This window comes from Anolis carolinensis, chromosome 2, assembly GCF_035594765.1.
Source record: "Anolis carolinensis isolate JA03-04 chromosome 2, rAnoCar3.1.pri, whole genome shotgun sequence".
In the NCBI taxonomy this organism is placed as follows: domain Eukaryota; kingdom Metazoa; phylum Chordata; class Lepidosauria; order Squamata; family Dactyloidae; genus Anolis; species Anolis carolinensis.
The window spans coordinates 186418428-186434747 of NC_085842.1; the positions used below are offsets into that span (position 1 = coordinate 186418428).

At 43.3% G+C, this 16320-nt stretch overlaps 2 protein-coding genes across 26 annotated transcripts in view; one reads left to right on the forward strand and one right to left on the reverse strand.

Moving 5' to 3' along the window:
- adgrl3 (adhesion G protein-coupled receptor L3) overlaps positions 1-11658 on the reverse strand; it is a 463017-nt gene extending 451359 nt beyond the window's left edge. For 19 of the 20 annotated variants that reach the window (XM_062974088.1, XM_062974092.1, XM_062974094.1 and 16 more), the window contains exon 1: positions 11521-11658. The gene's annotated coding sequence lies outside the window, so the exon portion shown is untranslated. Of the gene's footprint in view, positions 1-11142; positions 11280-11520 lie in introns of those variants that run through there. The other variant, XM_062974075.1, reaches the window with a different exon arrangement.
- Positions 11539-16320, forward strand: part of LOC134297134 (uncharacterized) — a 51006-nt gene continuing 46224 nt past the window's right edge. For 4 of the 6 annotated variants that reach the window (XR_010003892.1, XR_010003894.1, XR_010003890.1 and 1 more), the window contains exon 1: positions 12251-16315. Coding sequence is in view for 1 of the 6 variants with exons in the window: in XM_062974115.1 (XP_062830185.1) it covers positions 11539-12243 (705 nt within the window). In the remaining 5 variants the exon portion in view is untranslated. The other 2 variants (XR_010003889.1, XM_062974115.1) reach the window with 1 other exon arrangement.

Sequence of the window (16320 nt, forward strand, 5' to 3'; positions counted from 1 at the left end):
ATCAAAGGGTATTGAAAGAACTGGCAGAAATAATTTCAGAAACACTGGCTATCATCTTCAAGAATTTCTGGAGAATAGGAGAAGTTTGAGCACACTGGAAGAAAGCAAATGACACTATTTTAAGGGGGGGGCAAATAATTACTGCCCAATCAGCCTGACATCATTAAACAATCTGTAAAAGAAGGTCATAATTAGAAAAAGTCAAGTCATGTCAGACTAACCTTATATCTTTTTTTTGATAGAGCTACAAGTTTGCTAGGTGAAGCAAAATGCTGTTAATGTAGCATATCTTAATTTCAATAAGACATTTGACAAAGTTCCCCATGACATTCTCACAAAGAAGAAAATAAAATGTGGGCAGACAGTGTTACTGTAAGGTAGACTAGGAATTGGTTAACTGGCAGAATCCAAAGGGTGCTTCCCAATGGCTCTTCTTCAGCCTGGAGAGAAGCGATCAGTGGGATGCCAGCTAGAATATGGATCCAAAGGGCATCGAAAATGATCAAAGGTTTGGAAGCTAAGCCCTATAAGGAGAAATATGGCAAATATTCAGTTTGGAGAAAAGAAATCTATGGGGAGGCATGATGGCCATGTTTAAATATTTGAAAGGATGTCACCTTGAGGAGGGGGCAAATTTTTCTCCTGCTCTAGAGACTAGAAAAAAGTTTCCGCCTGAACATTAGGAAGAACTTCCTAAAGATAAAAGCTGTTTGGCAGTGGGGTGCCACAAAATATGGTGGTGTCTCCTTGTCTCAAGGTTTTAAGCAGTATAGTCATCTGCCAAGAGGATTTTGATTGTGTGTTCCTGCATGGCATGGGTTGGGCAGGGCGGCCCAACTCAATGATTCTATTATTCAAACAAAGAATAACAGGTACAAAGTGCAGCCACTCCACTATACTCACTGTCATGGGAACCACAGCTCCTGCTGCATTAAACCAAGTAAGTTAATCATATGGATTCCAATGTACAAGAGGGTAAGGAAACCAACTCCTGGTGTATTTGGCATCTATAGGTTTACGCAGGTACCTGAACTGAAAATAGTTTTTAAAGTTGTCTAACTTTGGCAGTCAATTTTAGTCAAACTTGACTAAACACTTGACTATTTATTGACAACTGACTAACTTTAATCAATCTCTAGACTGACATATTAGCCAATTGAAATTCTTTTAATCTATTAATTACTGAAATGATAATGGAAATACTGTGTCCTTAGTAATAAGAATGATCTGCTAGTTGAATATTCACTGATCATTCATTTTAAGATAGGAATGCATCAGTCAGTGAAAATCTGAGCTGAAGTAAAGTTAGTACGATTGATATTAATGGTTTGCAACGAAGTGCATTCTTTTTATCATTGCTTTCAAGTACATCAAAATCCACATCTGTCAGGTTTCTTAACTATTTCACAGCAGGCAAATAGTGAATATCATACAGATTAAGTCCCTCAATAACTCAGGTAGTTAAGAAAGCCATTTAAATATGTATCTACACTATAATAATGTAACTTGACATCACTTTAAGTGCTGTTGCGCAATGCTAAGGAATCATGGAAGTTGAAGTTTGGTGAGGCACCAGCATTTTTTTGGCACAGAAGGCTAAATACCTTGTAAAACTACTGCTCCCATGATTCCATATCATTGAGCCATGGCAGTTGAAATGATGTCAAACACTAATTATGCAATGTAGCTACACCTTTAGAGGTCTAATTTCCCAGAACTACTTAGTCTTTCAGAAATTCATATAAAACGGAACAATAATTCTGTCAGAACAACATTTTATAAAATGCAATTACACAACATTTTATAAAATGCATTTCTTCTTCACTAACCTGGAGAAAAACTAGTCTGAATTTCAGAAAATCTATTTCACTTATTGTTGTCCTACAAATTTCTAAATTCAAGGTCAAATAAGAAGATTTTGAAGCCTGGGACCAAAGTCCAGGTAAACTAAGGCCCCATCTTCACTGGCATATAACTCAGTGTGGAAATTGCATTAGCCTGGTGTGTCCATACAATGTACACAGACGAATGCAATTGAAATTGCGGTAAGCCACTTAATCCAGCTTGATCCCCAAATTTAATTAACACTGGGAAAGGTTCGAATCCTGCAGGAAGATCCAGATCTTTCCATGTTGAGGTACTGAGGACTGCCATCAGGATCCAGGATCACATCCCCACAGCTATCCTGCACTCGCTGGGCTCAGGCAGCCTGGGGAAGTGGGATGGCAGTGCCTTCCTGCCCGCCCGCCCAACATCCCTATATCTCCCCAAAACAACAGAAAATCCCCACTTACCCCACTACCAGATCTTTACTTCCTGATTTTATTTATTTATTTATTTATTTGTTTGTTTGTTGCCATTCAAGGAGCAAAGGAGTTTGAGAAGAGTCAGCCCCCTCCCCTCCTCCGAAGCTATTTTGCTCCCTGAATGATGAAAAATCAAGAAGTAGAGAGCAAGCAGCACTAGTAAAGGAGGATTTTTTTGGTCATTTTAGCTGCAAATTGGGGTGCTAGGAAGGTGGGAAACAGAGCCCATGTCCCGTCCTGCTGAACTGTCTTCAATAGGCACAGCTGTCAGACCAGTGTCTCCACACGGAGGTATCTTAGGGCAGTCTTGTGCAGCCTCAATCCATCTCAGAACTGGCATTTTGTGCCCTAAGAGTGAACATAAAAGCCATGCACATTCAGATCTCCCCTGTATCTCCCTTAATTTGTTTATTAATTTATTGAATTTATAGTACAGATTTATAGATATAAATATTTTAGATCTCTGGTACCCACTTCAAATCAATCAAAGCCCAGGAAACAATATGTTTGAAATTTTTAGAGCCATGCAATGTGGCACATACAAGATGTAAGGTGTACTTCTAGAAGTACTCTGTATAATTCCCCACTTATAAAGCCTGACTTTAAAAATAGTATCAGCAAAAAATAGTGGACTTGTCCAACTGTCTGAATATGGAGTATCTATCAGTCTGTTGAAAAACAATTGCGAACCAAATTTCAGAAAGAATTAATAAATGGCAAAAATGCATACTGTTCAGCACAACATATCCCTAACATAAATATATTGTCATCATAGAATCCTATACAAAAAGAAGGCTGTGGTATAAAATAAATGAATATAAATTGATAAATAGGCATTCAGATTAGGTGCAAATCTCTTCTGGCTTCTGACAAGAAGAAGAACATCAAAAGAGTTACAAAAATTGTGGTGAGGAAGGGAGTGAGTTATACTGGCTCCAAACATCTTCTGGCCCAGGGAGACAAACAAGATAGTGGCACAAATTTGGATAGACATAATCCAAAACAAATTTCAATATGTGTAGTTCTATATATTCAGTACAGCTTTAACTATGTTGGCCAGTTAAGACCACACTAACATAAGACCTCAATAACATATACTTTTTAATTACTCCATTCAGTATCCCTGCCAATTATGTAGCCAATGAAATAAAATGGGTTCATCTTTGATGTTCCACAAGACACTGTCTTGTTTTTGCTTCATAAACCAAAAAAAGGTACATGTTTTTAGAAGATGTTCCAAAAAACACATTCCATGAAAAGTATAGGTGCCTTGCCTTCCTCTTTGAGAAAATCTGTTGCCATGTCCTTATAAAAGTAATGGCTTCTAAGTTCTAAATTTATGTGAAATGGGTCATAAAGGATATGAGTAATTTACATTGTAAATGACTTTTCCCTAAAAAAAATTACCACCATCAGAAAGAGACTCCTGCATAAGTTTGATGACTAGATACAGAATTGATGTCCCATTTTCAAGTTACTTCTCTCTTTTACTAAAGCAAAAGTAAAAAATGGCATAACAATAATTTTATAACGAATGGAAAAATAAAATATTTAATCATAGCTGACTTGTCCACCCCAAATGAAGTATAATAGCAATGAAATGAAATAGTAATGAAATTCTCCAACTTAGTTATTATTTCATATGCACAATTAAATTAGCTTATTTGTGGAAACTGCAACATGTCTGCATAAAATTACAACAGGGGCACGACAGACCTAGTTTACTTTTCAGGCACTTGCACCACAAATCAAGTAGTGTTTGTGAGATAATACCACTCCAGGGTGCATTGTAGCTAATCCATGGTGCACAGCCATACCCTCTCTTTATAATACAATCTATAAGAGTGGACAAAACAACAAAACTACAGGCCCCCCAACCTCAAAATTTGTCAACACAACCCATCATCCACGGCTCTAGGTTGATACAACAAAAAGAAAAGAAAAATAAAGTCCTAATTATAGGGAGAGGAATAATAGTTTTTATCCAATTGCTGCCAGTTAAAAGGCTAAGCTCCACCCACTTGGTCTCCTAGCAACCTACTCAGCCCAGGGGATAGGCACAATTAGGCCTCACTTAGGCCTCTTCCACAGACTATCAGATTTTAACTGGATTATATAGCAGTGTAGACTCAAGGCCCTTCCACACAGCTATATAACCCATTTAGAATCTTATATTATCTGCTTTGAACTGGATTATCTTGACTTCACACTGCCATATAATCCACTTCAGTGTGCATTTTATCCAGCTGTGTAGAAGGGGCCTCATATAATCCAGTTCTAAGCAGATAATATAACATTATCAATATACAGTAGAGTCTCACTTATCCAACATAAACAGGCCGGCAAAATGTTGGATAAGTGAATATGTTGGATAATAAGAAGGGATTCAGGAAAAGCCGATTAAACATCAAATTAGGTCATCATTATACAAATTAAGCACCAAAACATCATGTTATACAATAAATTTGACAGAAAAAGTAGTTCCATGCGCAGCAATGCTATGTAGTAATTACTGTATTTACAAATTTACCACCAAAATATCACAATGAATTTAAAACATTGACTACAAAAACATTGACTACTAAAAGGCAGAATGCGTTGGATAATCCAGAACACTGGATAAACGAATGTTGGATGTGAGATTCTACTGTAATATGAAATAATTACTGTGATAGAATAATACAGAACAATATAATCTCTAAAACCAGGACAGTAAATAAAGAACAACACTCTGAAAGCAGGGAAATTGGAAATTCCACAAAGGAAACAATCAGGGCCAGCTAACATCTCCCAACAAAAAATTCACTCAGGGAGGAAACAGCCAGGCTTTAAAGCTGCAAGGCCATTACATGCTAATCATTTTCCCTAATTGCAGCATTCATACTTGCCTCCAACAGACAAAAAATCAGAAATATTGTATATTCACAACATTTAGGAAATAATATCCTGATTGCACAGCGTATTAAAGCGCTGAGCTGCTGAACTTCTGGACCAAAAGGCCACAGGTTTGAATTGGGGGAGCGGAATGAGCCCCCACTATTAGCCCCAGCTTCTGCCAACCCAGAAGTTCGAAACCATGCAAATGAGAGTAGATGAATAGGTACCACTCCAGCGGGAAGGTAATGGCGCTCCATGCAGTCATACTAGTGGCCACATGACCTTGGAGGAGTCTACGGACAACGCCGGCTCTTCGGCTTAGAAATGGACATGAGCACTAACCCCCACAGTCAGGTACGACTGGACTTAATGTCAGGGGAAAACCTTTACCCTTTACCTTAACTACCACCAATTCCTCAATACTTTATTTCCCATACCACCATACTTCGCCACAGCAACGCGTGGCCGGGCACAACTAGTATATCTAATATGCACTGGATATACTATTTATGGCACTTTTGCTATCTATGGAATATATACTTAAAATATATTAAGCACATCATGTAGACAGATGGTACGGGGTGGGTGGGAGGTGTTTTTTGAGGTGGCTTAGCTCGCCTGGCACCAGCTCCTTCTTTTTACTGGGGCTCCTTCTTGTCTGTTTGGTGGGTGGGTGCCCAGGCCAAACAGGTGGGAAGGCACCATGCGGCCATCATGGAAAGAAGAACCCAGTGGTGGATGAGCAAGGCCTGCCTCAAAAAGCGCCTCCTGCCCGAGCTGTGCTACCCCAACAAGGCATAGGGCTGGAAGACTCCCTTTCCCCCAGCTCCCAGGCAAGGGAAGGTGAGGCCTATCTTTTGTGGCCAATCCTTTGCCCGGGAGGGGGGGGGGGGAGGTGGGCCTTGCCACCTCTGGCCCTGCTAGGCCCAATGTTGTGTTGGTGGGTGGGCGCCTCCCATGGCAGACTCTACCAGCGCTGGCTCTTTTCATCGTCAGCTGGGTTCAGTGCTCTTTGGATGAAGGTGAACTACAAGTCTTACTATTATTATTATTATTATTATTATTATTATTATTATTAAGCAGATGTAAGGGAAATATGATGTATATATTTAGTTTTATCATACTGATTTACTGTATTGTTATAAGTGTCTTATTTTAACTTTCTATATAGAGTGTAATCAAGTCCTATCAAGCCTTATTGTTTGGTTTGGTATTGTGATACAACCTAAGGGCTAATCAATAAAATGTATTCTATTCTATTAAGCAGAGGCTGAATGGCCATCTGTTGTGGGCGCTTTGACTGTGTTGTTCCTGCATGAAGGCAGAAGGTGGTTTTGACTGAATGGCCCTTGGAGGTTTCTTCCAACTCTAGGATCCTATTACTATTAAAACACTGTCAATTCCTCCCAAACCCCTCCAGTATTTTCTGTTGGGTTCTGTGTGCCAAGTTTGATCCAGCTCTGTCATTTGTGGGGTTCTCAGTGATCTGTGGAAGTCAGAGATGAATTTGTTGAAGGTACTGCAAATCTCATCATCCATTGTCCATACTCTCCCAAACATATTGTTTTTGTGATTAATCACTATGTTTTAATTATGTTCAATTTGTAACAATGAAAATACATCCTGCATATCAGATATTTTCATTACAATTCATAACAGAAAGCAAAGCAAAATTACAGTTATGAAGTAGCAATATAATAAAATATAATTTTTATGGCTGGGGGTCATGAGGAACTGTATTAAGGGGTCACAGCATTTAAAAGGTTGAGAACCACTGATCTAAAGGAATATTTGAAACATCATCATTCAAAGAAAAGAACAAGAATACCAAGGATATGAAGACAACCCAAGGAAGGGTCCCAAAAATAAGTAGTGAGCATCTTTCTTTCTGCAGAACCCAGAAGCAAGAGGCACTAAATCAAGAATAGCTCAGCAAATGATACATTTGCATAGAATATATTAAATATAATATACTATATATTTATTTATTTACAGTATTTCTATTCCGCCCTTCTCACCCCGAAGGGGACTCAGGGCGGATCACATTATAACACACATAGGGCAAACATTCAATGCCCATAAACACATCAAACAGAGACTGAGAGACACACGCAGAGGCAAGTTAACCTTCTTCTGAGGGGATGTTCGATTCTGGCCACAGGGGGGAGCAGCTGCTTCATCATCCACACTGACGGCACTTCCTCATTCCTGGTCGTAAATTAGTTAATCTTGCCTCCCCACTTATAAGTGGTACCTTATCTCCTACTTGATAGATACAACTATCTTTCGGGTTGCTAGGTCAGCAACAAGCAGGGGCTATTTTTTATTTTTAATTGACGGGTGCTCACCCCGCCACGGGCTGGCCTCGAACTCATGACCTCATGGTCAGAGTGATTTAAGGCAGCTGCTCAACAGCTGCGCCACAGCCCGGCCCCTGTTGCTAGAATCCTTAATGTAGAGTTGGCCCTTATCCAGGTATATGAGTTTTAGAGTCCTTATTAGCATCATGCCCAAAAGTTAACAGCTGTTCAGTCATGAAAAAGAGTTAACTTGTATTAGTCACCTTGCTGGAATTTATTTTGAAGTTTGAGGCTAGGAAAAAAATAAATAAAGAGTGAGAACACACTGCGGAAGTGTATTTTCTTCTTGCTAACCTGCTTGCATAATTCTCATAGGTACTGGGGTGAAGGTGGGTGATATCTGTGCATTTTTATTTTCTGTGTATGCTTCTGACTATATAACAATTGGAAGCCTATCTTCCATGGGATTCACTTTGCAGGGATGCATTCAAGCTCCAGGGCTTCAGTAAGAGACTGGATTTCACTGTCAGCTGACGGACAGTCTGAGTAGAATTTACTTGAGGCCTCATTTATACCATGAGATGTGAGTGAATGTTGGGCCCTATCAGCAAGAGGGCTGGGCTGGAATACTACTTTGTTGTGTAGCATTTGCCATCAATAAGCCTTATGCTATAGCACAGGGTGTTAAACTCACTTTCATTGAGAATCATATCTGCCTTATAGTTTCCTTGAAAGGGCTGTTGAATCCATGGATGGAGAATGTGGATACACAGGGCCAACTGGGGGAGAAGAGCAGTATATAAATTAAATAAATAAATAAACAAACAAACTATATTTTTTACATAGCAGTCAGTGCGCTGTAGCTTTTACACAGTTTGGATCCACAGATGTTACTGAATGACAACTCCTATCATTTCTGATTATCCAACATACAGACTGGGGATAATGAGAATTGCAAACTAACAGCACTTGTGACTCTGAAGTTGGGAAAAGGTTGAAGAACATTTTAACATCATACATCATTTCCACAAGCTTTGTGTCTAAATTCAAACCCCACTCTCCTGACTAAACAGAACAAACTGCAGCCTTCACAACTCCCATCAGCTCTAGTCCTGATGTTTAATGATGAAGAACATAAGAGCTTTAATCCAGCATTTGGAGGGCCACATAAAATGGCATGGCAGGCAGAATTCTGTCTGTAGGCCTTGAGTATGACATGTATTATAGCAGTAACATTTGACAGTGTTCAGCAAAAAAGACCTGGTTAGGCCTGGAATCACACTTGCTTCTAGCACAAGACTGTCTCAACAAGAATAATCCCATTGAATGGGTTGTTGTATGATGAGTCAAAGAAGGTAAATCCCATTGTGTCTGTATTCAGGAGTAGCAACAAGATTTAGGGCATGTGTGTTTTGGAAAGTCAAATAATTCAGAGAAATTGTGACGAGAGCAGAAAAAGCTTCTTTTTCGCTTCCATTTGTGGGTTTAGAATGATGAAATAAAGTACTAAAATCTAAAAAGCCATTTAAAAATCATTCCCAAGTAGAAATCCTTTTGCAGAGCAAAAATATATATTGTCAAAAGCTTTTACAGAGCAAAAATATCTGTTGTCCCAGCAGATTCTCCCAGTGCAGATTAATGACAAGCATGTATATCAGAATATTATGAATAGTTTTAGCTTTATGCCAGCATACACATTCTGGTCTCCTGCCCTTACTGCTCTATTGCCCCCTCTCCTCCATAACGGACTCTAGCAATTCCATGGATAATGATGATTTCAAGCCCCTGACAAGGGAAATTAATTTTCCTATCATTTTCCATAAAAAATCCTTAGGCCAGAGAGCCAAAACCAAAATTGCCAGTTGTGTACCTAAGCAAGACTTAGTTTTATTGCTGGCTTTGTGACTGAAGTACACCCATTTTACTGGTACCAAATATATGGCTATAGTTTGCTTTCAAAACATTGGTTGTACCATGAATGCACATCACTATATTGGATTCCGTCCATGCTAATTCATTGTAGCTGTACAGCACAACACTTGATGGACATTCTCCTGATGACATCATGGCCTATGAAATGTACAAGGCTGCCAGGAAACAAAGGATATGGATCAAATCTCATCTTTCAAGAATGCCCTCAATAGGTACATTTTCTATCACACCAAAAAGAGTAATAAATGCTAATCTGTCACCCCTCAAAGTTAGAAATATCAAAATGAAACAGAAAAAGGCAACAACTTATTCAGAAAACATATCAGATAGTTTTGTAGACACGCATTACAAAGTGACAAAAAAATTTCAACCTTTGCAACTATCTTATGAAAACTCACATATCACTATAAAGAATTATGTTTCTCTTTACCTCAGCTAAACATGACTTCTATGAATTGGAAGATCTATGTTTTCTTTTTTAAAACAAAACCAGAAATGCAAATCAGTTGCAAATACCAGTCATCTGCACTTCTTTCACAGGATGCAATACAGCAGAGAGTCTTTGAATGTGCCAGGTTAATTAAAGGAATAGCACTCAAAACAAAAAGCAAAATAGCAGCAGGCTGAAACCACAAAAGAAGGATTGCATCACCTTAGTGACAGCAACACAACAGCTAGAGAAATTGGAAGGCAGTTGATTTACCTAAGAGGTGAAAAAAATATCCACCTCTGTTTTTTGAACAATCCTTGGCCTGGAATAGTGCCTTTCCTGCAAAAGGGGGGGGGGGGTGGGGAGCATGATGGACCATTTACATGCACAACGAATGGAGCACTGTTGAAATGCTGCTTTGAGGAAAATAACAATCAGGCCTTCCTTTTGAGGCATGCAAATAAATGTCAGTCCCAATAATTTGGCCTCTGTAAGCTAACACATACACGCACACAAACCCTCCAATGAGGTTGCCATAAATCTAAATTACAAATAGCAACAGCAAGAAGAAGAAGAAGAATGCTATCCACTGTGTTGTTGAAGGCTTTCAGGGCCAGAATCACTGGGTTGCTGTGAGTTTTCTGGGTTGTATGGTCATGCTCCAGAAGCATTTTCTCCTGACGTTTCGCCAACAGCTATGGCAGGCATCCTCAGAGGTTGTGAGGTATGTGACCCGGAAAACTCACAGCAACCCAATGCTGTCTGCTCTTCCTGGATGATGTCTTCTGTGGGTTGTGGATACCCTGACCACTCCTTGCCTCATCTTCCCATTGAGAGGAACTGTCCACCCCCTTCCACCCCTCTCTGTGCAGCAGCAGCAGAGATAAGTCTCTTGTCTTTGCATTCGGAAGATCTAAGCATCTGGGAAATGTAACCTTTATGGGAAAGGGGGGAAAGGGGGGAGAAGCTGAGCGGTTGCTATGGGCGACACTGAATTCCAGCCTGCTAATGAGACACACAACGCCAGGTAGGGCCAAGGCTGGTGAGCTGTCATGGCGGGGAGGATCCTCGCGGAAGCAAACCAAAGCGAGGGAGGGATGCGCGCCTTGGGCAAGAAAGGCATCCATTCGCTCTGTCACTGAGGAAATGGCGCGGGAGGGGAGGGGGAAGGAGGGGGGAAGAGAGGAGGGGGAAAGCGGGGAGGCCCCTGCCTGGTTTGCTTTCCCTGCGCCAGGCAGACACAGAAAGGGGGGCACGCTGCATTTCTTCAGCCGAAAGATGGAAGCTCTGTGCTTACCTGGAACCCAGAAAGGGAGCGCCTCGGATCACCCATCGAGGATGTGCGTCTGCCCTGCATCCTATAGGCCTGGCCTCACCTGCCACCCGAGAAGGAAAGGCGGCTGCTGCAGCAGCAGCAAGAGGAGGAGGAGGACAGGGGGGGGGGGGGAGGCAGTATTGCAGAACGACCGCCATGGCCCGCTTCCCCTCCCTCCGCCGTCCAGACGCCCCACAAGCCCCAACGTCGGAGAGGAGGACACTGGTTACGTCCGAGGAAGAAGCACACAACAGATGAGGGAGAGGAAGGAGGGAGGGAGGGAAAGAGGGAGAGGCCAAGCATCGACAGAGAGAGCGAGGCGCGCGAGGAAAGCAGGCAGGTTGTGCTTCTTATGCTTACCTCTCAAGGCTCCGGAGGATGGATGGAGCCCCGCAGCGCCGCCCAGGCCCAGTCCAGAACGAGGCCGCGCGCCCGCCCGCGCGCCCGCTCTCTCTCTCCCCCCCTCCGCCTCGACAGCCAGCCTTGCGCCCTGACGCGCGCGCCCCACGCCGCTGCGGCTGCGCCTCACTCAGTCAGTGCCCACAGCTGCCGCTGCCGCTGTTACTGCTGCGCCGCCGCTGCCGCCGCCTGCCCGGGCAAAGGCAGACCCCGGCCCACCATGCCGACGCCGACGCCGCCATCCCTTGGAGCCGGCGGCAGGCTCGGGAACGGTGTCCCCGCCGGTGCTCTCGGCCCCCTTCCCGCTCGGAGCCAGAGGAGGAAGCCAGAAGTGGCGCTCTCAAGACTGCCGTCCCCGAAGACGCAGGGGCAGAGGCGCCTCAAGCCCCGGATCTGGAACAATTGGGGGCGCGAGCGAGCTCCTCCTACTGCTTGGAAACGAGCGAGAGAGAGAGAAGCGGAGAGGGCGAGGCGATGGGGCATGCGCACACGGCGCGGCGGAGGGCTTCGGCCACCTCGGCTGCGTTGCCCAGGGAGATGGGTCGCCTTTGGTTTCCGCGGAGATTTGCACGGGAAGACTCGTTTTCAGCCTGCGTTACCGATCTGAGGGCCCTTCCACACAGCTCTATATCCCAGAATATCAAGGCAGAAAATCCCCACAATATCTGCTTTGAACTAGACTATGTGAGTCCACAATCTATCTGATTGGGATTTTATCTATGTGGGATTTTTTTGCCTTGATATTCTGGGATATAGGGCTGTGTGGAAGGGCCCTGAGGCTCTTTCCACACACCTGAAAAAAATCCCACGTTTTCTGCTTTGAACTGTGTGGACTCAGGGCCCTGCAAGACAGCCATATAACCCAGAATATCAAGGCAGAAAATTCCTCTGAACTGGGATATCTGAGTCCACACTGCCATATATCCCAGTTCAAAGCAGAAAGCGTGGGATTTTATTCAGCTGTGTGAAGGGGGCCTCGTTGTTTATTCATTCAGTGGCTTCTGGTCCTTTGGAACCAGCCCACGCCAGAGCTCCCTGTCTGCCATGGCCACCCCCATCTCGTTCAAGGTCAAGCCAGTCCCTTCAAGGAAACCAGCCATCCATCTTGCTCTTGGTCGCCCCCTCTTCCTTTTTCCTTCCATTTCCCCCAGCATCGTACTCTTCTCCAAGATTTCCTGTCTTCTCATGATGTGGCCAAAGTACTTCATCTTTGCCGCTAATATCCTTCCCTCCAGTGAGCAGACGGGCATTATTTCCTGGAGGATGGACTGGTTGGATTTTCTTGCGGGCCAAGATCACTCTCAGAATTTTCCTCCAACACCATAGTCCAAAAGCATCTATCTTCCTTTGCTTAGCTTTCCTTATGGTCCAGCTCTCACATCCATAAGTTACTACAGGGAATACCATTGCTTTAACTATGCGGACCTTCATTGCCAGTGTGATGTCTCTGCTTTTCACTATTTTATTGAGGTTGGTCATTGCTCTCCTCCCAAGAAGTAAATGTCTTCTAATTTCCTGGCTGCAGTCTGTGTCTGCAGTAATCTTTGCGCCTAGAAATTCAAAGTCTGTCATTGCCTCCACGTTTTCTCCCTTTATCAATCAGTCTGGTTGCCATCATCTTGGTTTTCTTTATGGTGAACTGCAACCCAGCTTTTGCACTTTCTTCTTTCACCTTGGTGATAAGGTTCCTCAGCTCCTCCTCACTTTCAGCCATCAGAGTGGTATCATCTGCATATCTGAGGTTGTTAATATTCATTCCAGCAATTTTAACTCCAGCCTTGGATTAATCAAGCCCCGCATGTTGCATGATGTGTTCTACGAACAAATTGAATAGGTAGGATGAGAGTATACAGCCCTTCCGTACTCCTTTCCCAATCTTGAACCAGTCTGTTGTTTCGTGGTCTGTTGTTACTTGGTCATTATACAGATTCCTCAGGAGACATATAAGGTGACTTGGTATTCCCATACTACCAAGAACTTTCCACAATTTATTATGATCTACACAGTCAAAGGCTTTTGAATAGTCAATAAAACAAAAATAGATGTTTTTAAGAAGCTCCCTGCCTTCCTCCATTATCCAGTGGATATTGCCAATTTGGTCTCTTGTTCCTCTGCCTTTTCTGAACCCAGCTGGTACATCTGGCAACTCTTGCTCCATGTATTTCTGGAGTCTTCCTTGCAGGATCTTGAGCATTACCTTACTGGCATGTGAAATAAGTGCCACTGTATGAAAATTTGAGCATTCATTAGCGTTTCCCTCACACACTGTACTTCCCTATGTACAGTCAATTTGGCAACCTCACTCCATTTGGAAAGAGAGATCTCTCCCCATGCTGGTTTTTGTTTCCCCTCCTTGGGCCCTTCCAGACAGGCTTTATATCCCAGGATCTGAACCCAGGTTTTCTGCTTTAAACTGAATCCGCACTGCCAGATAACCTGGGATAAACAGAAAACCTGGGATCAGATCCTGGGATATAGGGCCTGTTGGCAAGGGCCCCTCCTTTCTTGAGACTCCACTGATGTCTTCTGTCTTTCTTCAGAGTCTTCTGCCATTTCAGACCTCAGTTTTCTCTCTCCATTGTCATGGACTGACCATCATCTGATCAGTTTTAGACTAACCATAGCCACTAACCTCTGCAAGGGTAGAGAACCCATTAAAATGGTCCACCCCAGGAGACTTATGGTTCCTGATGTCTCTTTGGGTTTTTCCTGTCATGGTGACTGACAAACCTGTTGATGCCCTGGTTGATTGCTATAACTTGGAGGTGGCCAGGCTGGATCACCCCTGAACATCCACTCTCGTCTCGTAGAGTCAACTCAGCTCCTATGTTTACTGGGGAGCTGGTGGTGATGAAGCGGATGAGATGGAGATTAGAATGCCACTGGTGAAAAACTCAGAAGGCATCCAACCGCACGCAGGATAGAGCCTAACGTAAAGCCTACTCAATGACAATGAGGGAAGTCAGAAAGGTTTTCTCGACTGCTCACATTGCGCCTGCAACTAATAGACCAGTGAAGTTGTTTCAGGTGGTCAGGGAGCTATTTAATCCTCATGAGGGGGAGGAGATCCCTGGCAACTTGATGTGGCAAGTTTGCACATTTTGCAGATAGTCGCCCTGATACGTTCTTGACTTAAGATGCCAGTTTTAGAGCTGTACCAAGGAATATGATTGAGGCACCTGTCTGTCAGGTTTTGATGGATTCGTTTCAACTTGTTCAGCCTGATGACATGGACAAGGTCATTGGAGCAGTGAGAGCAACCACTTGTATTCTGGGTCCTTGCCCTTCCTGGTTTATCAAACTTGCCAGTGGGAGATTAGCTGAGTCATTTATGAGGATTATAAATGCCTAGTTGGAACAGAGGCATATACCATTGAGCTTGAAAAAAGTAATACTGAGACATATTTTGAAGAAGGCATCCCTAGATTCCTCGGTATTGAATAACTACCGGCCAATTTCTAATCTTCCCTAGGTCCTAGAATGAGTGGTGGCCTCTCAGCGTCAGGAAGTTTTGGTAGATACTGGTTATCTGAATCTGTCGCAGTCTGGTTTTAGCCTGGCCATGGTACGGAGATGGCTTTGGTCGCCTTCTTGGATCACCTCCGCAAAGAACTAGACAGGGGGAGTGTGTCCTTGTTGGTTCTCTTGGACATCTCAGCGGCTTTTGATAGTATCAACCATAGTATCCTTCTGGGGCAGCTCTCCAAAATGGATCTTGGGGGCATTGGCTCCTTCCTGGGATCATAGAATCATAGAATAGTAGAGTTGGAAGAGACCTCATGGGCCATCCAGTCCAACCCCCTGCCAAGAAGCAGGAAATTGCATTCAAAGCACCCCCGACAGATGGCCATCCAGCCTCTGCTTAAAAGCCTCCAAAGAAGGAGCCTCCACCACGGCCCCAGGGAGAGAGTTCCACTGTCGAACAGCTCTCACAGTGAGGAAGTTCTTCCTGATGTTCACCTGGAATCTCCTTTCCTGTAGTTTGAAGCCATTGTTTCGCATCCTAGTCTGCAGGGCAGCAGAAAACAAGCTTGCTCCCTCCTCCCTATGACTTCCCTTCATGTATTTGTACATGGCTATCATGTCTCCTCTCAGCCTTCTCTTCTGCAGGCTAAACATGCCTAGTTCTTTAAGCCTCTCCTCATAGGGCTTGTTCTCCAGACCTTTGATCATTTTAGTTGCCCTCCTCTGGACACATTCCAGCTTCTCAACATCTCTCTCCAACTGCGGTGCCCAGAATTGGACACAGTATTCCAGGTGTGGTCTGACCAAGGCAGAATAGAGGGGGAGCATGACTTCCCTGGATCTAGACGCTATACCCCTATTGATGCAGGCCAAAATCCCATTGGCTTTCTTAGCAGCCGCATCACAATGCTGGCTCATGTTTAACTTGTTGTCCACAAGGACTCCAAGATCTTTTTCACACGTACTGCTGTCTAGCCAGGCGTCCCCCATTCTGTATCTTTGCATTCCATTTTTTCTGCCGAAATGAAGTATTTTGCATTTATCCTTGTTGAACTTCATTTTGTTAGTTTCGGCCCATCTCTGTAGTCTGTCAAGATCATTTTGAATTCTGCTCCTGTCTTCTGGAATGTTGGCTATCCCTCCCAGTTTGGTGTCATCTGCAAACTTGATGATCGTGCCTTCTAACCCTTTGTCTAAGTCGTTAATAAAGATGTTAAACAGAACCGGGCCCAGGACAGAACCCTGCGCCACTCCACTTGAGACTTCTTTCCAAGATGAAGACGACGTATCGGTGAG